This window comes from Staurois parvus, unplaced genomic scaffold (assembly GCF_062004578.1).
Source record: "Staurois parvus isolate SC_StPar_1 unplaced genomic scaffold, SC_StPar_1.0 ptg001325l, whole genome shotgun sequence".
NCBI classification, from domain to species: domain Eukaryota; kingdom Metazoa; phylum Chordata; class Amphibia; order Anura; family Ranidae; genus Staurois; species Staurois parvus.
In genome coordinates this window covers 531,952-557,612 of record NW_028319121.1, presented here as the reverse complement: position 1 = coordinate 557,612, position 25,661 = coordinate 531,952, and the positions used below count along the sequence as shown (strand labels likewise).

Here is a 25,661-nt window from a genome sequence, read left to right as displayed (position 1 = left end):
AATAATCAGATCTATCCCATAGTTTGTGAACTCTATAACTTTCCTACAAACTAAATAATACATCCTAATTTGGGTTATTTTCACCAAAGACATGTAGCAGAATACATCTCGGCCTAAATTATGAAGAACAATTATTTATTTGTAAACTTTTATAACAGAAACAAAGAAAAACGTGTTTTTTTTTCAAAATTTTTGGTCTTTTTTTGTTAATTTAGCAAAAAATAAAAACCCCGCCGGTGATTAAATACCACCAAAAGAAAGCGCTAGTTGTGTGAAGAAAATGATACAATTTTAGTTTGGGTACAATGTTGTATGACCGCGCAATTGTCATTCAAAGTGTGAGAGCGCCGAAACCTGAAAAATGGCCTGGGCAGGAAGGTGTAAAATTGCCCGGTATTGAAATGGTTAATGGCGGTGTGTTGAGTTATTTTGAGGGGACAGAAAATTTACATGTTATACAAGCTGTACACTGACTACGTCACATTGTAGCAAAGTGTCATTTCTTCAGTGTTGTCACATGAAAAGATACTGTACAGTCCAATGACACTTCTGGCATCCCTGTGACCGAAGGACCGGAGGACGCCCAGCATTATCTAGCTATTTCCTCCCCAACCTGACTGTCCTTGGCCCGCCCCTTTCATTCATTGGATTTCAGGTTTTTCAGTATTCCGTGTGGGCGTTACCTAGGGTGGTCTGCAGCAAATGCAACCTTCTTAGGGACTCCCACTCCTCCAGACTGACAGACACCCAAGCAAAGCGTTTAGATATTTTCAGAACTCCTCCCAATAGCCAGCTCACTGCTTGGCCATTTCATTAAAACCAAAAAAAAGTGTGCAAAGAATCTAAAGCATCGTGTATTGTAATTGCTTTTTTTTTTTCTAATGAAATACTATTTTCAATGTATTTTTGTCCATGCACACGTTTGCTTTTTTACATACAATGTAAATTGCGGCGTATTGTCCTGACAAAGAGACAAAGCTGCTGCATAAAGCCCTCATAGTAATGAATGGCTGTATGTGGGAATATGTTGGTACTTGCATCAACCCACGCATGTGTAATGTTGTGCGCCCCTGAATGCAGACAGTCTGGGTCCGGGGTTGTAGGCCCCTAGGCATGCTTGGGTTTATGCAAGTACTGGTATATTCCTGAGTACATGGTGAGAAAAAACAGCGACCGCTCAGGATTCCAATGGGGTCAGCAGCATGTGCACTATAAAGGACCCCAAAGACCTTAAATAACATATAAAATCAATAAGTGCAGCGCTAATAAATTAGTGATAATCATGATGAAATAAATAAAATGCCAAATATGAAGTCCTTCATATAATAAGCACAATAAATTGCGTGCAACTAGAAAAGTCAATAAACGGAAAATAGTTCATATACAGTGGGGCAAAAAAGTATTTAGTCAGCCACCAATTGTGCAAGTTCTCCCATTTAAAAAGATGAGAGAGGCCTGTAATTGGCATCATAGGGAGACCTCAACTATGAGAGACAAAATGAGAAAACAAATCCAGACAATCACATTGGCTGATTTGGAAAGAATTTATTTGCAAATTATGGTGGAAAATAAGTATTTGGTCAATATCAAAAGTTCATGTCAATACTTTGTTATATATCCTTTGTTGGCAATGACAGAGGTCAGACGTTTCCTGTAAGTCTTCACAAGGTTGGCACACACTGTTGCTGGTATGTTGGCCCATCCTCCATGCAGATCTTCTCTAGAGCAGTGATGTTTTGGGGCTGTCGCTGGACAACATGGACTTTCAACTCCCTCCAAAGGTTTTCTATGGGGTTGAGATCTGGAGACTGGCTAGGCCACTCCAGGACCTTGAAATGCTTCTTACAAAGCCACTCCTTCGTTGCCCGGGTGGTATGTTTGGGATCATTGTCATGTTGGAAGACCCAGCCACGTTTCATCTTCAATGCCCTTGCTGATGGAAGGAGGTTTGCACTCAAAATCTCAAGATACATGGCCCCATTCATTCTGTCCTGTACATGGATCAGTCGTCCTGGTCCCTTTGCGGAGAAACAGCCCCAAAGCATGATGCCACCCCCATGCTTCACAGTAGGTATGGTGTTCTTGGATGCAACTCAGCATTCTCTCTCCTCCAAACACGACGAGTTGTTTCTACCAAACAGTTCTATTTTGGTTTCATCTGACCATATGACATTCTCCCAATCCTCTTTTGGATCATCCAAATGCTCTCTAGCAAACTTCAGGAGGGCCGGACATGTACTGGCTTAAGCAGGGGGACACATCTGGCACTGCAGGATCTGAGTCCCTGGCGGCGTAGTGTGTTACTGATGGTAGCCTTTGTTACGTTGGTCCCAGCTCTCTGCAGGTCATTCACTAGGTCCCCCCGTGTGGTCCTGGGATTTTTACTCACCGTTCTTGTGATCATTTTGACCCCACGGGGTGAGATCTTGCGTGGAGCCCCAGATCGAGGGAGATTATCAGTGGTCTTGTATGTCTTCCATTTTCTAATTATTGCTCCCACAGTTGATTTGTTCACACCAAGCTGCTTGCCTATTGCAGATTCAGTCTTCCCAGCCTGGTGCAGGTCTACAATTTTGTTTCTGGTGTACTTCGACAGCTCTTTGGTCTTCACCATAGTGGAGTTTGGAGTGTGACTGTTTGAGGTTGTGGACAGGTGTCTTTTATACTGATAACAAGTTCAAACAGGTGCCATTGATACAGGTAATGAGTGCAGGACAGAGGAGCCTCTTAAAGAAGAAGGTACAGGTCTGTGAGAGCCAGAAATCTTGCTTGTTTGTAGGTGACCAAATACTTATTTTCCACCATAATTTGCAAATAAATTCTTTCCAAATCAGCCAATGTGATTGTCTGGATTTTTTTTTCTCATTTTGTCTCTCATAGTTGAGGTCTACCTATGATGCCAATTACAGGCCTCTCTCATCTTTGTAAGTGGGAGAACTTGCACAATTGGTGGCTGACTAAATACTTTTTTGCCCCACTGATTGGTGAAAATCTGACATCGGTCAGAAAATAGTGCTATGCGAACATCCTGTTGCACAGGTGATGTCAGAAGGATTTTATGTGGTATTACTCCATTAAATTCGTGCAGGGGATATGGTAAAAAATGCACACTCACCAGATTAGCGCTGCACTTATTGATTTTATATATTCCTGAGTATTATTATTATACAGGATTTATTATATTATTACTATATAGGATTTATATATTTTTATTATTATTATTATACAGGATTTATGGCGCCAACAGTTTGCTCAGTGCTTTACAATATAACGGGAGACAATACAGCAACAATATAGTTCAATACAAGAGGGATTTGAGGTCCCTGATCCTTGGAGCTTGCAATCTAGGAGGGAGGGGCTAGTGGTACAAAAGGTAGTAACTGTGGGGGATGGACTGATTGGAAGAGTAGAAGATTCCAGTATTAGCTGAGGGTATGCAGCAGCTTTGTCTCTCAGTTGGGACAATACAACACAATTTACATTGTTTGTAAAATTACCCATGTGTATGAGCCTCCCAATAAAAGCAGATTTGCACATGTGTAGGACATGGCGCCATATCAAGGTGCATTCAGTAAGTGTGGTTTATTCATCCTCTGGGAACACAACATTAGACCATATGAGATAATTAATGCTTTTATTGGTGATGTGCGCTGCGCTCAGCCTGGGGATGGCGTACTCTTGTGTGCAGAGTTGTGTATTGGATGTGTGAAAACACTCTGATGTCTTCTCGCTTCCTCTGCCTTCATGTAATCATGAAATCAGCGGGGTAACACTCCACCGTCCCCCTGCCACCGAGGTTAAAGAGCTTCCTACTAAACGGGTAATGGCCTTTTTATCACCCATCTGAATGGTGTGCGGACACATCGCAGTGCCTGGCCATCCCTCACATGACAACCGCACTGAGACTTGTTTTGTGTGACCAAGATCATTATTTTACTCCACACTTCATCGGAGGCCTCCTCTTCCCAGCTGCTTGTCTGTGATCTAATCACAATTAGATTTTTTATTGACAGGGCATCAAACATCTAACTTTTTATATAGTAAACAGGGAATGTTAGAGGAAGCCCAGACTGGGAGAGATGTGTAGTCTGCCATCACCAATCTCCGTCTCAAAATGTTGGTTTCCTGGCTTCAGGACTTTGAGTTGGTGACTCAAACATGCAGCCAGTTAAGTTAGAGCTTGTGATCTGTTATACTTGTTCTAGTCCAGGGGTTCAGAGAAGGATTGAAACTATAGGATGGACAGCCAGGCGTAGGTATGACAGGATGGACAGCCAGGCGTAGGTATGACAGGATGGACAGCCAGGCGTAGGTATGACAGGATGGACAGCCAGGCGTAGGTATGACAGGATGGACAGCCAGGCGTAGGTATGACAGGGTGGACAGCCAGGCGTAGGTATGACAGGGTGGACAGCCAGGCGTAGGTATGACAGGGTGGACAGCCAGGCGTAGGTATGACAGGGTGGACAGCCAGGCGTAGGTATGACAGGGTGGACAGCCAGGCGTAGGTATGACAGGGTGGACAGCCAGGCGTAGATATGACAGGGTGGACAGCCAGGCGTAGATATGACAGGGTGGACAGCCAGGCGTAGATATGACAGGGTGGACAGCCAGGCGTAGATATGACAGGATGGACAGCCAGGGATAGATATGGCAGGTTGGACAGTTGGGCAGGGATATGGCAGGATGGGCAGCCGGGCATAGATATGACAGGACATAAATATGACAGGATGGACAGTGGGCGTAGATATGACAGGATGGACAGCCGGACGTAGATATGACAGGATGGACAGCCGGACGTAGATATGACAGGATGGACAGCCGGATGTAGACAAGACGGGATGGACAGCCGGGCGTAGACAAGACGGGATGGACAGCCGGGCGTAGACAAGACGGGATGGACAGCCGGGCGTAGACAAGACGGGATGGACAGCCGGGCGTAGACAAGACGGGATGGACAGCCGGGCGTAGACAAGACGGGATGGACAGCCGGGCGTAGACAAGACGGGATGGACAGCCGGGCGTAGACAAGACGGGATGGACAGCCGGGCGTAGATAAGACGGGATGGACATGTAAATAAAAATGCAAAGCACATAATTTCCGGTGATTTCTGTTTCCTTTCTCAATCCTTTGCTATCTGTATGAGTCACTTCTGACAGTTTATGCTGGCACCAAGAAGTCCAGAGAGATGGAGCAATGGGAGATCAGTGAACATTCATTTGCAGATCTCCCTTGTTATGTAAGAAGCCTTGGTCTTCCAGGGATCTTTCTTCATCGGCTTCCCTCTCTGCACAGGGGGTTGACCACAGGGGGTTGCTCATTTGGCTGAATCCATTTCAAATTGTCATTTTTGTATGGAATTGGCTTGGTCAGTAGTGGTCTCTTTACAAGAATTTTTTTTTTGCGCCCATAGACATCAAGGACGCATACTTTTCATGTGCCGATATTCATTCCAGTTTATAGTACTACCGGTTGGGCTGGCCATGGCTCCCAGAGTTTTCACAAAAATTCTTGCTCCGATGTTAGTGCTTCTCAGAGCCTGGGAGGGGGTGGTGGTATCAGTCATAGGTTATCTAGATGATCTGTTGCTCAGAGGTTGATTGCTGCCAGGTCTGAAGCAGGATGTGGTCCTTACAGTTCCGATCCTGGAAAACCTGGACTGGGTACACCTCAAGAAGTCAGCTCTGGAGCCAGTACAGAACCTGGAGTATTTGGGGATGGTCCTAGACACAGTTCAGGCAAAGGTATTTCTGCCTCCAGGAAAACGTTGCGCCCTGGGGAATGAGATTTTCAGTTTAAAAGCCAAGAGGTATCCTATAGTTCGCCTCTGAATGAGGTTGCTGGGAAAGATGGTGCCCTTGTTTTAGGCTATTCCCGTGCCCAGTTCCACTCCAGACCACTGCAAAGGAAGATTCTGACTATTTGGAACTGCGAAGCCTGAATTGGTGGTTGATGACTATCAATTTAGAGAGAGAGATCCCTTCTGCCAGTGGTGTGGAAATTGGTAAGCACCGATGCCAGCCTCTCAGGTGGGGGGGCTGTCCTGGAGGAGGCCACAGTTCAGGGAACGTGGCTTCCACTGGAAAGGGTTCTTCCCATCAATGTCCTGGAACTTCGAGGCTGGCTCTGAGGTATTGGACATCCAGGCTTCAGGGTTGGCCTGTAAGGATTCAGTCCGACAATGCCACAGCAGTGGCATAGATCAACCACCAGGGCTGTACCAGGAGTCAAGGTGCTCAGGAGGAGGTGAGTTACATTCTAACCTGGGCAGAGAGATATGTTCCAAGTTCGTCAGTGGTGTTCATTCCGGGGGGTGGAAAATTGGAAGGAGGATTATCTCATTCACCGGCAGGAATTGGCTTTGCATCCCAAAGTTTTCAAGGGAATCTGCCAGCACTGAGGTTGCCCAGAAGTAGATCTATTGGCATCCAGGTTCAACAATCAGTCTTTGTGTCCAGGGTAAGGGACCCTCGCACAGCAGTGGTAGATACCTTAGGGATTCCTCGGGACCCGTTTTTACTGATTTATGCCTTTCTTCTGATTCAGCTGCTGTCATATCTCTAAAGCAGGATTCGGTAGGAGTCTATTCCAGTGATACAGATTTCCCCGGCCTGGCCCAGGAGGGCCTGGTATGTGGACATAGCGAAGATGGCAGTAGACGGGCAATGGTCCCTTCCATGCCAGCCAGACTGTTTCAAGGTCCTATATTGCACCCAGCTTTACGGTCACTAAATTTGACGGCATGGCTGTTGAAACCCAGATCCTGAAGGATAGGAGAGTGTCGGATTCTGTCATCCCCATCATGTTGGGTGCTAGAAAGGTAGTCTCTAGGAACATTTATTACAGAACTTGGAAGGCCTACATTTCCTGGTGTAAATGGCACCCATGAAAGTATGTGATTGGTAGGATTCTGACGTTTCTTCAAACAGGGTCCTTACAGGATATCTCCAACTTACAAGCCGACCTCAATGCTCTGTGTAATTGGGCAACTATGTGGCAAATGAGGTTTATTGTTGATAAATGTAAGGTTCTGCACTGGGGGGCTAACAATATGCATGCATCATACATACTAGGGGGGTACAACTGGGGGTCAATGGTGGAGAAGGATCTGGGGGGGTCAATGGTGGAGAAGGATCTGGGAGTTCTGGTAGATCACAAGCTTAATAAAGGCATGCAATGCCAAGCTGCGGTTTCTAATGCGAGTAAAATCCTCTCTTGTATTAGGAGAGGTATAGACTCCAGAGAGAGATATCATTTCCCCCGGTACAAATCATTAGTAAGACCTCATCTGGAATATGCAGTTCAGTTTTGGGCACCAATTCACAAGAAGAACATTGGGGAACTGGAGAAAGTACAGAGAAGGGCAACTAAACTGATACGAGGCATGGAGGAGATCAGCTATGAGGAAAGATGAGAGGAACTAAATTTATTCTCTCTTGAAAAGAGGAGATTAAGGGGGGATATGATCTCCATGTATAATACATAAGGGGGATATGATCTCCATGTATAATACATAAGGGGGGATATGATCTCCATGTATAATACATAAGGGGGGATATGATCTCCATGTATAATACATAAGGGGGGATATGATCTCCATGTATAATACATAACGGGGAATATGATCTCCATGTATAATACATAAGGGGGGATAGGACCTCCATGTATAATACATAAGGGGGGGATATGATCTCCATGTATAATACATAAGGGGGGATATGATCTCCATGTATAATACATAAGGGGGGGATATGATCTCCATGTATAATACATAAGGGGGGATATGATCTCCATGTATAATACATAAGGGGGGATATGATCTCCATGTATAATACATAAGGGGGGGATATGATCTCCATGTATAATACATAAGGGGGGATATGATCTCCATGTATAATACATAAGGGGAGATATGATCTCCATGTATAATACATAAGGGGGGATATGATCTCCATGTATAAATACATCAGTGGTTCATATAGTGGACTAGGTGTAGAGTTATTCACCCTGAGGTCATCACAGAGGAGAAGGGGGCACTCTTTACGTCTGGAGGAAAAGAAATGTAATCTCCAAAAATGGAAAGGCTTCTTCACAGTGAGAGCTGTGAAAATGTGGAATAGACTCCCTCAAGAGTTGGTTCTGGCCATCTCAGTGGATTGCTGTAGGAAAGTCCTGGATTCTTTCTTGGATACACAGAATATAACTGGATATAACATTTATAGATAAAGTTGATCCAGGGAATATCCGATTGCCTCTCAGGGGGTCAGGAAGGAATTTTTTTGCCCCTGCAGGAACAAATTAAATCATGCTTTGCTGGGGTTTTTTTGCCTTCCTCTGGATCAACTGTGGGTATAGGATTATAATTTTTTTTTTTTTTAATGGTTGAACTAGATGGACTTTTGTCTTTTTTCAGCCAGACTAACTATGTATCTATTGCAGATGACATCAGGAAGGAAGGGTTGGAGAAGAAATTGACTGTTGGTAGCATTAATGGCCAGGTTTCAGCATTAGCTGTTTTTTTTCCATTGACGCATTGGGGTTTATTTGCTAAAGTTGGTTCACTCAGAATCTTCTGCACTTCTGCATAGAAACCAATCAGCTTCCAGGATTTATTGGTAAAGCTTAATTGAACAAGCTGAGTTTAGAAGCTGATTGGCTATTATGCATAGCTACACCAGATTCTGAGTGAACCAGCTTTAGTAACTAAATCCCATTGCGTCTCACTCTTTGGTCCGCACTTTTTTACAGGGAGTGATGCGTATTGCTCCTCCTGTCAGGTTGAAAAAAATTATTATAGCACAAAAAAATATATAATATAAAAAACTATATAAAAATCCAGATTTTTTTTTTTGTGCTATAATCATTTTTTTTTTCACTTGTTAGGACTTTTTTTATTTGTATTTATATCACTTGATATATGTCATGGTTTAATAATTGTTCACTTTGATTTGGAATGTATTTCACCTTTTAATTAAGGTAATAAGGATACACAGGGTTTATTAACCTCTTCACGCCGGCCGCACACAAATGTGCGGCCTCCTAGCGTCTGGGCCTAGACGCCGAGCGGCCGGACATTTGCGTTCAATTCTAAAAAAAAAAATATGTGCTGAGAGCGCGCATTGTGTGCACACGTTGGGAGCGCGCACCGTGCGTGCTCCCAGCACAGGTCGGGTACTCACAGAAAAGTCCCGGTCTTCTCTTTTGATCGGGACCTTTCCCGATCATGTGACCACCGTGACGACGCGTCACGGCGGTCACATGATCCCTAAACCCCGCCCTGCCCGTCCCACCTCCCAGCTTCTGAAACTCTTAAAGGGCCGGGAGGCGCCGGCGTGAAGGGGTTAATATTCTTTCACTTTATTATTATTTATATTATGATTTGACAATATGGTATTTTAGTATTTACAGCTCTACACCATTTGTTCAAAATAATTTTTTCTTCTCATTTCCTTCGGGTGTTAGCAGCTACTTCATTCCTTGTAAGGATATTTGGCAGCGCAGGAGTCCACCCCCATTTAATTGATTTTTTTATTATTACTTTTTTACATTTGGCTGTCACATTCACATTGAGGGCTTGAATGTTGGAGGCCACACTTAGCGTATTCTGTAATGCATGGAAAAAATTACACTGCAACTGTTAATCCTGGGCATCACAACAACCGACGTGCATGGCCATGCATCCCTGTGCAAACCTAAAAGACCATAATGCCTGTCTCCATGAACTAGACTAATACCCAACAACCAGTCACCAACCATCGCCTAAAACGGTCAGATCTGAGAGATGGTTACTTGTTTTGTATTGTTGCCGCTATCACCTCACTCTGTAATTATGAAGTCAGCCCCTAGAAGGTCCATTTCAGCAATAAATAACTTGGCAGACAAGACAGAATCATCTGTGCGGGTTTATGCTGATTTACTAGACAATGGGGAATCGTTAGATCGTACTTTGTGATCATCCTGACTTGTGTGAGTGACAAATAATTAAAAATCTGGAGAAGCAGTCAGGGGAGTCCCCAGGATGCTCCAAAATCTCTGGAAATACCTGTAATTGGTTGGGCAACCCATGAGTTCTCATTCTACAGCTGCCGGCTAGAGAAAATATTGATTAGAGGTGATGTGTAACTCCCTGGCCCTGCTCATTAAATGTTTTTCCAGCCATACGTGTGAACACGGCGAAATGTGCAAGATTACCTTATAAAAGACAGAGCCTAGGTATTGATTGCGGGGGAGAAATAAAAAAACAGTGCAGCAAAAGTAATAATGCCAATAAAAAAGAAAGGATAATAATAATTCTGGTTATAAGCAGCATTTCCATATATATTCCTTGGGACATAATACAAATAATATTTCTGAATATAAACAATGTTTCCCTTTACTAGATATCCCTAGGAGTATAATAATAATAATTAAGTTTAAATGCAATATTTGTTTAAAATTTGCAGAAATGACATAATAATAATATTTCTGGTTATATTCGATGTTCTACTTTATATTTCCAGAAATTCTATAATAGGAATAATAATAATTCTGCAATAAATATGCGATGTTGCACTTATTCTTAGTAATATTTCTAACTATGATTATTATTATTAATTATATGCAATGTTACACTATATATGCCCAGAAATTACATCTTAATAAATGTATATTAATATATTTCCGATACATATATACATTGTGTGTGTATGTATGTGTGTATGTATATATATATATGTGTGTGTGTGTGTATATATATATGTGTGTATATATATATATATATATATATATATATATATATATATATATATATATACAGTGTAGGAAAGAAGTATTTGATCCCCTGCTGATTTTGAATGTTTGCCCACTCACAAAATAATGATCAGTCTAAAAATCGAATGGTAGGTATACTGTAACACTGAGAGACAGAAAAGCAACTGTTTCTATGTGTTTGTGTATACATGTATATATGTGTGTGTGTGTATATATATATATATATATATATATATATATATATATATATATATATATATATAACATTTTTAAAATTTATTTCAGGTACTTATATAGCCCCGTCAATTTACGAGGCGCTTTACATATATATTGTACATGCACATCAGTCCCTAACCCTCAAGGGGTGTACAATCTAAGGTCCCTAACTCACATTCATACATACACATACTAGGGACAATTTAGACAGGAGCCAATTAACGTACCAGCATGTCTTTGGAGTGTGGGAGGAAACCGGAGTACCCGGAGGAAACCCACGCAGGCACAGGGAGAACATGCAAACTCCAGGCAGGTGGTGCCGTGGCTGGGATTCGATCCAACGACACTAGTACTGCCAGGTGGAAGTGCTGACCATTTAGCCACCGTGCTGCCCTATAGATAGATATATATATGTGTGTGTGCGTGTGTCTCCTTTTGGCCCCACATCCACTCACTGGCTAAATCCTGCCGCCTCAACCTCCAGAACATTTCCAAAACCCACCCCTTCCTGACCAATGACACCACAAAACAACTTATCCACACCTTGGTTATATCCCGCCTCGATTACTGCAACTCCCTCCTCACTGGCCTACCGTTACACAGGCTATCCCCCCTTCAGTCTATTATGAATGCTGCTGCTAGACTCATACACCTTACTAACCGATCAGTGACTGCTGCCCCTCTCTGCCAATCCCTTCAATGGCTTCCACTAACCCAACATATAAAATTCAAAATCCTAACCACAGCTTACAAAGCCATCCACAACACTGCCCCTAGCTACATCGCCAACCTCATCCACAGATATCGTCCAAATTGTCAACTCCGCTCCTCTCATGATATCCTCCTCTCTACCTGCCTCATCAGTCCCACCCCGCAAGCCAAAGTCCTAGGTGTCACTCTAGATTCAAACCTGTCCTTCCAACCCCATGTCCAATCGCTAGCAAGCTGATGCAGGCTCCACCTCCGCAACATCTCCAAAATACGTCCGTTCCTAACCCCAGACACTACTAAACAACTTGTTCACTCCCTTATTATCTCACGTCTGGACTACTGCAACTCCCTCTTCATCGGCCTACCTCATCACAGACTATCCCCGCTTCAGTCTATCCTGAACTCAGCAGCCAGACTCATCCACCTTACTAACCGCTCCACTTCTGCCACCCCCCTCTGCCAATCCCTCCACTGGCTCCCGATTGCCCAACGCATTAAATTCAAACTACTAACACAGACATACAAAGCCATTCATAATGCTGCCCCAAACTACCTCACCGACCTGATACCCAAATACCACCCAACCCGTAATCTTCGCTCCTCACAAGACCTCCTACTTTCTAGCTCCCTGGTCTCCACCTCCCACGCCCAACTGCAGGATTTCTCCAGGACTTCCCCCATCCTCTGGAACTCACTACCCCAATCCATCAGACTGTCACCTACCCTCCTCACCTTTAGGCACACCCTGAAAACCCTTCTCTTCAGGGAAGCCTACCCCACCCTCACCTAACAGCCAATCTCCTCCTACCACTCCATCCCCCACAGCCACTTCCTCCTGTGCCATTATCCCCTCCCTCCTAGATTGTAAGCTCGAAAGAGCAGGGCCCTCGAACCCCTCGTGTATTGTATTGTTACTGTACTGTCCCCCACTATAATGTACAGCGCTGAGCAAACCTTTTGGTGCTATATAAATACTGTATAATAATAATAATAATCACCTCCTCCCACGTTCGCCTCCAGGACTTCTCCAGAGCCTCTCCCATCCTCTGGAACTCCCTACCACAGCATGTCCGGTCAGCCCCCACCCTGTCTGCCTTTAGTCTATCTTTGAAAACTCACTTCTTCAGGGAAGCCTACCCCACCTCCACCTCCACCTAAGAACTGTACTTGAATCACCTCCACCAGATTATCCCCCGCAGCTATCACCTTTTGTATCACCTCCCCCTTCCTTTAGATTGTAAGCTCCACGAGCCGGGCCCTCCTATTCCTCCTGTACTGAAATGTATTGTAATTGTACTGTCTCCCTTATATTGTAAAGTGCTGAGCAAACTGTTGGCGCGATATAAATCCTGTATAATAATAATAATATATATATATGCAACAGGGGTGATTTACTAAAACTAGTGTATACAGCATCTGGTACAGATGTGCGTAGTAACCAATCAGCTTCTAGGTTTTATTGTCAAAGTTTTAGATGATGATTGGCTACCATACACAGCTGCACCAGATTCTATGTGCACGTTTTAGTAAATCCCCCCCAATTTTTAATCTCAGGGATTTTCACATTATTATTATTGGTTAAATGCAATGTTACACTTTATATTCCCAGAAATCACTCATAATAATATATTTCTCCAATATATGCAATATTGCACTTAAAATGGTTCTAAAACCAGAAGGTTTTTTAACTTTATGTATTTCTTGCATTAAGATAGTTGTACCCCCACACTACTCCCTAAAAACATACCCAAGTCCTGCATCGATCCAGCACTGTGCCCATCTGCAGCACTGGTTTCCACAGGCTCGGAGCCTTTAGAGCTCACACCCCCCCAAAACATCAGTGAGCCACCACCATGCTTCACAGTGGGGACCACAAAGCTCTATTTTAGTCTTATCACTCCAGATTAGTGTGCCAGAGGCTGTGAGGTGTGTCAAGATGTTGGGCATTTTCTAACTGGGCTTTTTTTTTTTTTTGTACATTGGAAACTCAACCATGCAGCTAATTTTTAAAACAACCACATTGCTCAGGCAGTCAGCCTCTGTAAGCCCTGTGGAGATTAAATCTTGAATATATTCCAGCACTTTAGTGAAATCCACAAGCAGATAGCCTTTATTTCAGAAGAACAACGCATAAAATCCTCACAGAAAGGCCAACACATTGCAGGTGTTAGGCCTTAATCAATAAGCCATGGTTAAGTCCTAATGGCCAAAATGCATTGGTCTTTTTGTGTGTATTTTATTTATTTATAACAGGTACTTATATAGCACCGCCAATTTACACGGCGCTTTACATATATATTGTACATTCACATCAGTCCCTAACCCTCAAGGGGCGTACAATCTAAGGTCCCTAACTCACATTCATACATACACATACTAGGGACAATTTAGACAGGAGACAATTAACCTACCAGCATGTCTTTGCAGATGGTGCCATGGCTGGGATTCGAACCAACGACCCCAGTGCTGCCAGGCGGAAGTGCTAACCATTTAACCATTTTATGTGTAAGATTGAAGCACACCCTTCTGCTTGCATGCCTGAGCTAAGGGCAGATAGATTCCAGGAAGTAAATGCTACATGAATCATCTGCCCTTACTCAAGACGGCTGTAGCTAGAAATACTAGGGGAGTGTTTTTCAAAGTGATTTCTCAATATAGTAAAGCATAGATGGATAGTTGAGTTTGCTTTGAATATTAACCTCTTGGCGTTGGCCGAACGCAAATGTGCAGCCTCCCGGCATCTGGGCCTAGACGCCAAGCAGCCGCACATTTGTGTTCTATTAAAAAAAACGTGCTGAGAGCGCGCACCCTGCGTGCTCCCACCACATACGTTCAGTACTCACGGAAAGGTCCCGATCTCCTCTTTCGATCAGGACATTTCCCGATCATGTGACCGCCATAACAGCAAATCACGGCGGTTACATGACCCTAAAACCCCGCCCGCTTCCCTGCTTCTGGAACCCTTAAAGGGCCGGGATGCGCTGGCGCCAAAGGGTTAAAAATGAATGAAATAGCGTTTTTGGTTTGTGACGCTCAGATACAATGAATTCCTCTTTTGGGTTTGGATACATAGTAAAGTGACTCTTCATTAAGAAAATGACCTGTGTGTGCCAGATCTGGAAGTACAGAATTTTTAAGTACAACGCAAGGGGCAGATCATGCAGCAGGGTGGTGTGAATGGCGCGGATACGTTGGTATTTTCACGTTTTGTTTTTTTTTCCCCGACCTGAACGCTAAAAATTGCAGTAGAACAAGCTGTATCCTCTTGTAGTCTCTTCTGTGGCTTTTTATGAAGACGCTAAACATGCATTTAATTTTGTACCAAATTTATATTTGGAGATTCAGATGCATACGAATCACCATGCACATAATAATGAATGTAAATGAAATCCGAAAAAATGTCATAACAACTGCATTAGTTCCATTCGGATGACGTCACATGATATAGTAGTTCAGGCCAATGGGGAAATGAGTTAAGTTTTCGAATTCCTTTGATAATTTGTATTCAAGTAAATTTGTGATTTAAATTTATTTGTAATTGTCAGTCAGTTCAGTTCCATAGTCTGATGCAATTCTTAATGTGTTACTAAACCCCCGGACCCTGCATTCACTATATCTGGTCTCCCCGGACCCTGCATTCACTATATCCGGTCTCCCCGGGCCCTGCATTCACTATATCTGGTCTCCCCGGACCCTGCATTCACTATATCCGGTCTCCCCGGACCCTGCATTCACTATATCCGGTCTCCCCGGGCCCTGCATTCACTATATCCGGTCTCCCCGGGCCCTGCATTCACTATATCCGGTCTCCCCGGACCCTACATTCACTATATCCGGTCTCCCCGGGCCCTGCATTCACTATATCCGGTCTCCCCGGACCCTGCATTCACTATATCCGGTCTCCCCGGGCCCTGCATTCACTATATCAGGTCTCCCCGGACCCTGCATTCACTATATCAGGTCTCCCCGGACCCTGCATTCACTATATCAGGTCTCCCCGGACCCTGCATTCACTATATCAGGTCTCCCCGGACCCTGCATTCACTATATCAGGTCTCCCCGGACCCTGCATTCACTAGATTTGGTCTCCCTGGAACCTGCATTCACTATATCCGGTCTCCCCGGGCCCTGCATTCACTATATCCGGTCTCCCCGGACCCTGCATTCACTATATCAGGTCTCCCCGGACCCTGCATTCACTAGATTTGGTCTCCCTGGAACCTGCATTCACTATATCCGGTCTCCCCGGACCCTGCATTCACTATATCCGGTCTCCCCAGACCCTGCATTCACTATATCTGGTCTTCCCGGGCCCTGCATTCACTATATCCGGTCTCCCCGGACCCTGCATTCACTATATCTGGTCTCCCCGGACCCTGCATTCAATATATCCGGTCTCCCCGGACCCTGCATTCACTATATCCGGTCTCCCACAGTACACAGAACATGGAAATGCAATTATTTTAGTAAATATAAACTGCTAAATACCTTTTCTCATCAGCAGTGTATAGCGATCTTGTGACATCTATCAGTGTCCAGCAGAGCACTGATTAAAGCTTGTAGGAGGAGTTTTCATTCTTCACTCACTGTCCTATGAGGCTGTATAACCCCTGACCCTCTGCCTGGACAATGCTAATTGGCCCTGTGCTGATCACATACACCCTCCCACAGAAAAAAAAAAAAACTCTTTAGCCGTACACACTAAACTGAGCATGTGCAGACTCCTAGAGCTCTATACTATCAGCAGATGGGGACTGTGGAAGAAGGGGTCTATCAGAGAAGACCGGATCAAATGGCCTTTTTACACAATGCAGAGGATTAACCCTTTAGGTGAGTATAACAAGCATGCTTTACTGCATCTACAGACTGATTGTACTGTTGTGGGTTTTGTAACACTTTAAGTTTGAAACATTCGAGGCCTCCGATTTTTACATTATTTGTCCTGTTGCATCTGAAAATATTGAACCCTTCCAAATAGCTTCACTATATGAATGTCAAATCCACCCAAAATATGTAGCAATCTTCCGAAAAAATAAAAAACTGCAACATTTAGCGAACCCTCGCGGACCAACAAATATACAAAACGAATCCTGAAAACAAATCTGGTCAGCATAATGAATGTGACGAAATGAAATTCTTCAATGAACTTCTGAAACTAACATTTCCATCATGCACACGTCTGACACGGATCTTCTGATTATATGTAGTATGTGACAGTGTGTGGGGTACGTGGACGTCACTTCTTGTCTTTTTTTTCTGTTTTTCAGCTCTGGGCTGCTCAGAAGATAAAACAGGTGAGTCCAGACCATCATCAAAGCTGATCTATGTTTTATAAATGCTGTACTGGCCCAATTTATTTCTATGGCCCCGTTCACACAGACGTTCCGGTTGGGACTGCCTGCCAGTTTTTTAGGCGGACCTGATCGGAACCTCTATTCTCCTTATTCTCCATATGTCCGTTTCCACCCGCCAACATCCATTCCAATCCGCCAAAAAGAGATGGAAGGGGATCCATCCCCATTACCTCCGTCGGATCGAATGGCAAGGCAGTCGGATGGAAATGGACAGGCGGTCCGTTTCCATCTGACCGCCCATAGAGGACAGCGGCTGTGATATGTCCACTGTGCAGTAGACACGGACAGGGGCGGACTAACAACTCATGGGGCCCCCGGGCAATAGGGGATCATGGGGCCCCTGTATCCTTGCGCAAACTCAAAAAAGCCTATGAAAAAGGTACCAGGGGCATCTCATGGGGCCCCCTACTGACCCCGGGCCCTCGGGCAGTGCTCAAGTTTCCAAATGGTCAGTCCACCCCTGGACACGGACCTGTCATCTGCTTGCTCAGCAGGGATCAGCGGAGAGATCCCCCACTGAGCATGCGGTTCTGCCACACGGGTCCGCTCCGTTGTCTCTCTTCCCTAATCAATGTAGGAGATTTGCTAGAAATGGAGCGCTCAGAATCTGGCGGATCTGTGCATAGTAACCAATCAGCTTCTACCTTCAGCTTATTCAGATAACCAGTTGCTGACCGTGCTATAGCCGAAAGACAGCGACGGTGCAGTCATCTACTTCTGGGAGGTCTAGAAATCTATAGATGTCCTCCCAGAACCCTACCCCCCGGGACATGCATTGGGCACGCTCTGTGATCGCTGTGTCCTTTGAACACAGCTGGTTACAGATCCAGATAAAGGACCGATCACAACTGATCACATGTAAGCAAAGGCTGCTTATCGGCATTTTAGTTCATCACTCGCTGTCACTGTGTGAGGAAAGGAAAGCCGATAAGTGGCAATCCTGTGACAGGACACATTTACGCTGATCATCAGTACAGCTTATCAGTGCCCATCAGTGCAGCCTCACTAGTGCCCATCAGTGCAGCCTCATCAGTGCCCATCAATGCAGTCTAGAAGTTGCCCATCAGTGCCCATCAGTGCAGCCTCATTAGTGCCCAACAATGCAGTCTATTAGTGCCCATCAGTGCAGCCTCATCAGTGTCCATCAATGCAGTCTAGAAGTTGCCCACCAGTGCCCATCAGTGTTGCCTCATCAATGCCCATCATTGCAGCCTAATCAGTGCCCATCAATGCAGTCTATCAGTGCCCATCAGTGCAGTCTCATCAGTGCCCATCCGTGCAGCCTCATCAGTGCCCATCAATGCAGTCTATATGTGCCCATCAGTGCAGCCTCATCAGTGCCCATCTGTGCAGCCTCATCAGTGCCCATCAATGCAGTCTATTAGTGCCCATCAGTGCAGCCTCATCAGTACCCATCAATGCAGTCTGTTAGTGCCCATCAGTGCAGCCTCATAATTACCCATCAATGCAGTCTATTAGTGCCCATCAGTGCAGCCTCATCAGTGCCCATCAATGGAGTCTAGAAGTTGCCCACCAGTGTCCATCAGTGTTGCCTCACCAGTGCCCATCAATGCAGCCTCATCAGTGCCCATCAGTGCAGCCTCATCAGTGCCCATCAATGCAGTCTAGAAGTTGCCCATCAGTGCCCATCGATGCAGTCTATTAGTGCCCATCAGTGCAGCCTCATCAGTGCCCATCAATGCAGTCTAGAAGTTGCTCATTAGTGCAGTCTCATCAGTGCACATCAGTGAAGAAAGGTTTATTTATTTGCAAAAACAGAAACTAAGAAAACATTTTTTTTCAAAATTCTGTCTTTTTTTTATTTGTTTAGCAAACATTTTTTTTTTTAAAAAGTGGTGATTATATACCACAAAAAGTAAAATCTATCTGATAAAGAAAATTTTTATCTGATAAAAATGTAATTTGGGTACAGAGTTGCATGACCGTGCAATTGTCATTCAAAGCGCTGAACGCTAAAAAGTGTCCAGGGCAGGAAGGGGGTGAAAGTGCCCGGTATTGAAGTGGTTAAGCTTTGGCAATGAAAAACCTGGAAGCTGATTGGTTACTGTGTACAGCTGCACCAGATTCTGCGTGCTCCAGTTTTAGTGAATCTCCCCCATTGTGACACATATAGTAAAAATATCAGACCTGACATTCACACCAGCCAGGATCTTTAGGAGAAGGTTGCAGTCTGGCATCCCTCTACCCAGTTAGTCCATTTTGGCCTTTTTTGGCTTTCCTGCTGACGTTTCGATCCGACTCTTCTGATTTGAATAAATCCCTTCCATGCCTATTAATACCTACCTTTAACTAGCCTCGGAAAATCATACCTGATAGGATAATTAAGTATGTGTTAATTAGTGAAATCTTAAAATCCCACAAAAACACATTCTAAGAAGTAAGAAAGATAGATCCATGTAACTCTCTATAACATGCAATGAACGTGACAAGCACCCCTACCCTCCCCCCCCCCTTGTCTGGAGAGGGGGGGCTTATAGGTGCTGTGAAAAGTTAACTAAGCCGAGGTGGAATATCTTCATATGTTCAGCTCTTCCACTGCACTGACGGCTTCATGCTTCTCATCTCCCATCTCCGTGTTAATTTAAAAGCCCCCGAGAAGTTTTAAGAAAAAAAAAAAACAAATGCAGGTGCGCTATAGAGAACACACAGGTGATATGCGCACTGAACCGCAAACACCTTTTGAAACCGCAAAAATAAATAAATAAAAGAACGATGCCTTAGGACAAGCGAGCCATAAGGGCTGACAATTTATGTGCATCTAATGCAGGCTTGTTGTGTTGTGCCGCTAATGCTAACATCTGCCGCCTTTACCTTTTGTACGGAGGTGAGACACTCAGGGCGCGCGCGGCAGTATGCCATGTGAAAGCTTGACATGCCCGGCGGGTCATTCACCAGGTTGGATGTCTTTGCACATGATACTGATGGTAATGAGCACCGAGCACAGAGGCTTGTGGGAAATGAAGAGCAGCAGGCATGAGCTGCCAGGATGAATTCTGCCATTGAATCCATAGGTACCATTTTCAGTCGGGTTCCAACAAAAAGAGACAGGTGACAGATGAGGTTCCACATTTTATGTGGGTAGTGAGAGGACAGTATGCAGATGTAGGATGCCTGATATAGTGGTAAAGATGAGGCCATATGTTTGGTGCAGGTGTTGAAGGGATGCCCATAAGGACATATGTTTGATGCAGAGGATATAGGGATGAAGATGAGACCTTAGATGATGATGTAGGGTTGAGGATAAAGCCACATGTTTGGCGCAGGTGATGTAGAAATGAAGGTGAGTCCATATTTTTAGTTCAACTGATATAGGGAAGAAGATGAGACCATATGTCTTGGTGCGGGAAGTTTAGGAATGAAGATGATGCCCTACGCTTGTTGTAGGTGATGTATTGATGAAGATGAGGTCATATGCTTGTTGCAGATGATGTAGAAATGGAGGTGAATCCATATTTTTGGTTCAACTGATATAGGAAGGAAGATGAGACCATATGTCTTGGTGCAGGAAGTTTAGGAATGAAGATGATGCCCTACGCTTGTTGCAGGTGATGTATTGATGAAGATGAGGTCATATGCTTGTTGCAGATGATGTAGAAATGGAGGTGAATCCATATTTTTGGTTCATTTGATATAGGAAAGAAGATGAGACCATATGTTTGGTGCAGGTAGTTTAGGAATGAAGATGATGCCCTACGCTTGTTGTAGGTGATGTATTGATGAAGATGAGGTGATATGCTTGTTGCAGATGATCTAGAAGTGAAGATGAAGGCATATGTTTTGTGAAGATTGTGTAGAGGTGAAGATGCAGCTACATGTTTGGTTCAGATAATGAAGAAGGGATGAAGATGAGGCCATATCTTCTCTGCTGGTTATGTGGGGATGAAGATGAAGCCATGCCTTCTGTGCTGGTCATGTGGGGATGAAGATGAGGCCATGCCTTCTGTGCTGGTCATGTAGGTGTGAAGATGAGGCCATATCTTCTGTGCTGGTCATGTACGGAAGAAGATGAGGCCATATGTCCTGTTCTGGGGATGTAGGGATGAAGAGGAAGCCATATGTTTACTGCAGGTGATATAGAGATGAAGATACAACCATATGTTTGGTGCAGGTGATGTAGGATGAAGATGTGGTCATATGTTTGGTGCAGGTAGTTTACGGATAAAGATGAGGTCATACGCTTGTTGTAGATGATCTAGAAATGAAGATGAGGGCATATGTTTTGTGAAGATTGTGTAGAGGTGAAGATGCAGCTACATATTTGGTTCAGATAATGAAGAAGGGATGAAGATGAGGCCATATCTTCTCTGCTGGTCATGTGGGGATGAAGATGAAGCCATGCCTTCTGTGCTGGTCATGTGGGGATGAAGATGAGGCCATGCCTTCTGTGCTGGTCATGTAGGTGTGAAGATGAGGCCATATCTTCTGTGCTGGTCATGTACAGAAGAAGATGAGGCCATATGTTCTGTTCTGGTGATGTAGGGATGAACAGGAAGCCATATGTTTAGTGAAGGTGATGTAGGGATGAAGATGCAACCTTATGTTTAGTGCAGGTGATGTAGGGATGAAGATGCAACCATATGTTTGGTGCAGGTGATGTAGGATGAAGATGAGGTCATATGTTTGGTGCAGGTAGTTTACGGATAAAGATGAGGTCATACGCTTGTTGTAGATGATTTAGAAATGACGGGGCATATGTTTGATGTAGAGGTGAAGGTGCAGCAACATGTTTGGTTCTGATATTTCATGGATGAAGATGATGCCATATGTATGGTGCAGGTTTGTGTAACAATGAGGATGCAGTCTTATTTTTGGTGCTGATGATGTAGAAATGAAGATAAGGCCATAGGTTTCTTGCTGGTGCTGTAGGGATGAAGAGGAGACCATATCTTTGCTCCAGATGATGTAGGGATGAAGCTGTGGTCATATATTTGGTGCAGGTGATATTGGGATGAAGATGTGGCCATATGTTTTCTGCAGGTACTTTTAGGGATGCAAGTTAGGTTATGCTTGATACTGGTGATGTAAGGATGAGGAGATGAGACCACCCTTTTTGTGCAGATGATATAGGGATGAAGATGAGGTCATACATTTGGTTCAGATGATGTAGAAATGAAGATGAGTGCATACAGTATATTTTGTCCAGGTAGTGTAGAGGTGAAGATGCAGTTATATGTTTGGTTGAGATATTGCAGGGATGAAGATGAGGCTGTATGTATGGTGCAGGTTTGTGTACGGATGAAGATGCAGCATTATGTTTGGCACTGTTGCTGTAGAAATGAAGATGAGACCATGGGGGTTATTTACTAAGACTGGAGAGTGCGAAATCTGGTGCAGCTCTGGATAGAAGCCAGTCAGCTTCCAGGTTTTATTGCCAAAGCTTAATTGAACAAGCTGGGCAGCACAGTGGTTAAATGGTTAGCACTTCCGCCTATTAGGGTGCTAGGATTGCGGGTTCAAATCCAAACCACAGCACCACCTCCCTGGAGTTTGCATGTTCTTCCTGTGCCTGCGTGGGTTCCCTCTCGGTTCTCCAGTTTCCTTCCACACTCCAAACTCATGCTGGTAGTTTAATTGGCCCCTGTCATAGGAAGGAAGATGAGGTCATACATTTGGTAGAGGTGACATAGGAAGGAAGATGAGGTCATACATTTGGTAGAGGTGTTATAGGAAGGAAGATGAGGTCATACATTTGGTAGAGGTGACATAGGAAGGAAGATGAGGTCATACATTTGGTAGAGGTGTTATAGGAAGGAAGATGAGATCATACATTTGGTAGAGGCGGCATAGTAAGGAAGATGAGGTCATACATTTGGTAGAGGTCACATAGGAAGGAAGATGAGGTCATACATTTGGTAGAGGTGACATAGGAAGGAAGATGAGGTCATACATTTGGTAGAGGTGTTATAGGAAGGAAGATGAGGTCATACATTTGGTAGAGGCGGCATAGGAAGCAAGATGAGGTCATACATTTGGTAGAGGTCACATAGGAAGCAAGATGAGGTCATACATTTGGTAGAGGTCACATAGGAAGGAAGATGAGGTCATACATTTGGTAGAGGTCACATAGGAAGGAAGATGAGGTCATACATTTGGTAGAGGTGTCATAGGTTGGAAAATAAGGTCATAGATTTGGTAGAGGTGACACAGGAATGAAGATGAGGTCATACATTTGGTAGAGGTCACATAGGAAGAAAGATGAGGTCATTCATTTGGTAGGGGTGACACAGGAATGAAGATGAGGTCATACATTTGGTGGAGGTGTCATAGGAAGGAAGATGAGGTCATACACATGGTAGCGGTGATATAGGAATGAAGATGAGGTCATACACTTGGTAGCGGTGATATAGGAATGAAGATGAGGTCATACACTTGGTAGCGGTGATATAGGAATGAAGATGAGGTCATATACTTGGTAGCGGTGATATAGGAATGAAGATGAAGTCATACACTTGGTAGCGGTGATATAGGAATGAAGATGAGGTCATACACTTGGTAGCGGTGATATAGGAATGAAGATGAGGTCATACACTTGGTAGCGGTGATATAGGAATGAAGATGAGGTCATACACTTGGTAGCGGTGATATAGGAATGAAGATGAAGTCGTACACTTGGTAGCGGTGATATAGGAATGAAGATGAGGTCGTACACTTGGTAGCGGTGATCTAGGAATGAAGATGAGGTCATACACTTGGTAACGGTGATATAAGAATGAAAATGAGGTCATACACTTGGTAGCGGTGATATAAGAATGAAAATGAGGTCATACACTTGGTAGCGGTGATATAGGAATGAAGATGAAGTCATACACTTGGTAGCGGTGATATAGGAATGAAGATGAGGTCATACACTTGGTAGCGGTGATATAGGAATGAAGATGAGGTCATACACTTGGTAGCGGTGATATAGGAATGAAGATGAAGTCGTACACTTGGTAGCGGTGATATAGGAATGAAGATGAGGTCGTACACTTGGTAGCGGTGATCTAGGAATGAAGATGAGGTCATACACTTGGTAACGGTGATATAAGAATGAAAATGAGGTCATACACTTGGTAGCGGTGATATAAGAATGAAAATGAGGTCATACACTTGGTAGCGGTGATATAGGAATGAAGATGAGGACATACACTTGGTAACGGTGATCTAGGAATAAAGATGAGGTCATACACTTGGTAACGGTGATCTAGGAGTGAAGATGAAGTCATACACTTGGTAGCGGTGATATAGGAATGAAGATGAGGTCATACACATGGTAGCGGTGATATAGGAATGAAGATGAGGTCATACACATGGTAGCGGTGATATAGGAATGAAGATGAGGTCATACACTTGGTAGCGGTGATATAGGAATGAAGATGAGGTCATACACTTGGTAGCTGTGATATAGGAATGAAGATGAGGTCATACACTTGCACTTGGTAGCGGTGATCTAGGAATGAAGATGAGGTCATACACTTGCACTTGGTAGCGGTGATCTAGGAATGAAGATGAGGTCTTATATTTGGTAGAGATAACAAAGAGATGAACTTGAGGTTGTATGCACCGTGATGCAGAAAGTCTTAACAAATCACCTCTTTATCCTAAATGAAAAAAAATTGTATTTAGTATATAGCAGCTAAGGCCTAAACACATTCTTTCCATTTTGGATAGTACAGGGAAGGGTTGGAACTCCTGTCATGTCATATAGAGTCATAGAGTCCAGAATTGTTTAATTCGATAATACATGGATCCAGGAGTTACAAGGGTCTCCCATTCTTCGTGGCTACAAATGTATCATAACATATAACAGTAACTGTTTATAATAATAAATAAATATATTGCAATTATGCTTCTAAAATTAGGCAATTAAAGGAAGATTAAAAGCAAAAGCAGTAAATAAATGTATCTTGTGCCTTTGAAATAATATATCTTATTCAGAGTAAATATTAAAATGATTTCTTATGATTTTATTTTAAAATTAGTCATACATTCTGTTAAAGGAACATTAAGTATCTTATTTACAAAAAATATTAAACATGATTTTAATATATAAATTGTAATACTTCTATCCCTTACCCAGCATAAAGTAGTTCTAAAGCCTTAAGGTTAAAGAAACACCTTCTGTGCTGCAGCTCCCCCCCCCCCCTTTCTTTTTTCTTACCTGAGCCTGATCCGATCCAGCGATGTGCCTCTGTCTCCCTCCCCATTGGGAAGATTGATAGCTGCGGGATCCATTGGCTCCCTCTGCTGTCAATCAAATGCTGTGACACGGGAGGTGCGGTCGAGCCGCCCGCTCTGTCAATGGATAAGGTGACTCGGGAGCGAGCCCACATGGGTGCCCCCCATGGAAAGCAGAAAGAGGAGAGATTAGGACCTCAGAAGAGGAGGGTCAGGGCTGCTCTGTGCAAAAGCATTGCACAGAGCAGGTAAGTATAACATGTTTGTTTTTAAAAAAAACAAAAAACAAAGGAAAGGTTTAATATTACTTTAGTTTCTGGAACTCTATACTGTCTATTAAACCTAATAAAATGCTTCATGCTGTGCTGACCGTATTCCTCTTCTCATCTTCGGTCCTTAAAAATCTCTATGCTAAACCTCCTTTTCTGGGCCAACATTACCGGTTGCATGCT

General features: G+C 43.8%; 1 protein-coding gene across 1 annotated transcript in view; it reads left to right on the top strand.

Moving 5' to 3' along the window:
- Positions 1-25,661, top strand: part of SFXN5 (sideroflexin 5) — a 444,072-nt gene that overhangs the window by 126,290 nt on the left and 292,121 nt on the right. Inside the window, exon 4 of the mRNA XM_089661198.1 lies at positions 16,945-16,971. Coding sequence (XP_089517324.1) covers positions 16,945-16,971 — 27 coding nt within the window. The remainder of the gene's footprint in view (positions 1-16,944; positions 16,972-25,661) is intronic.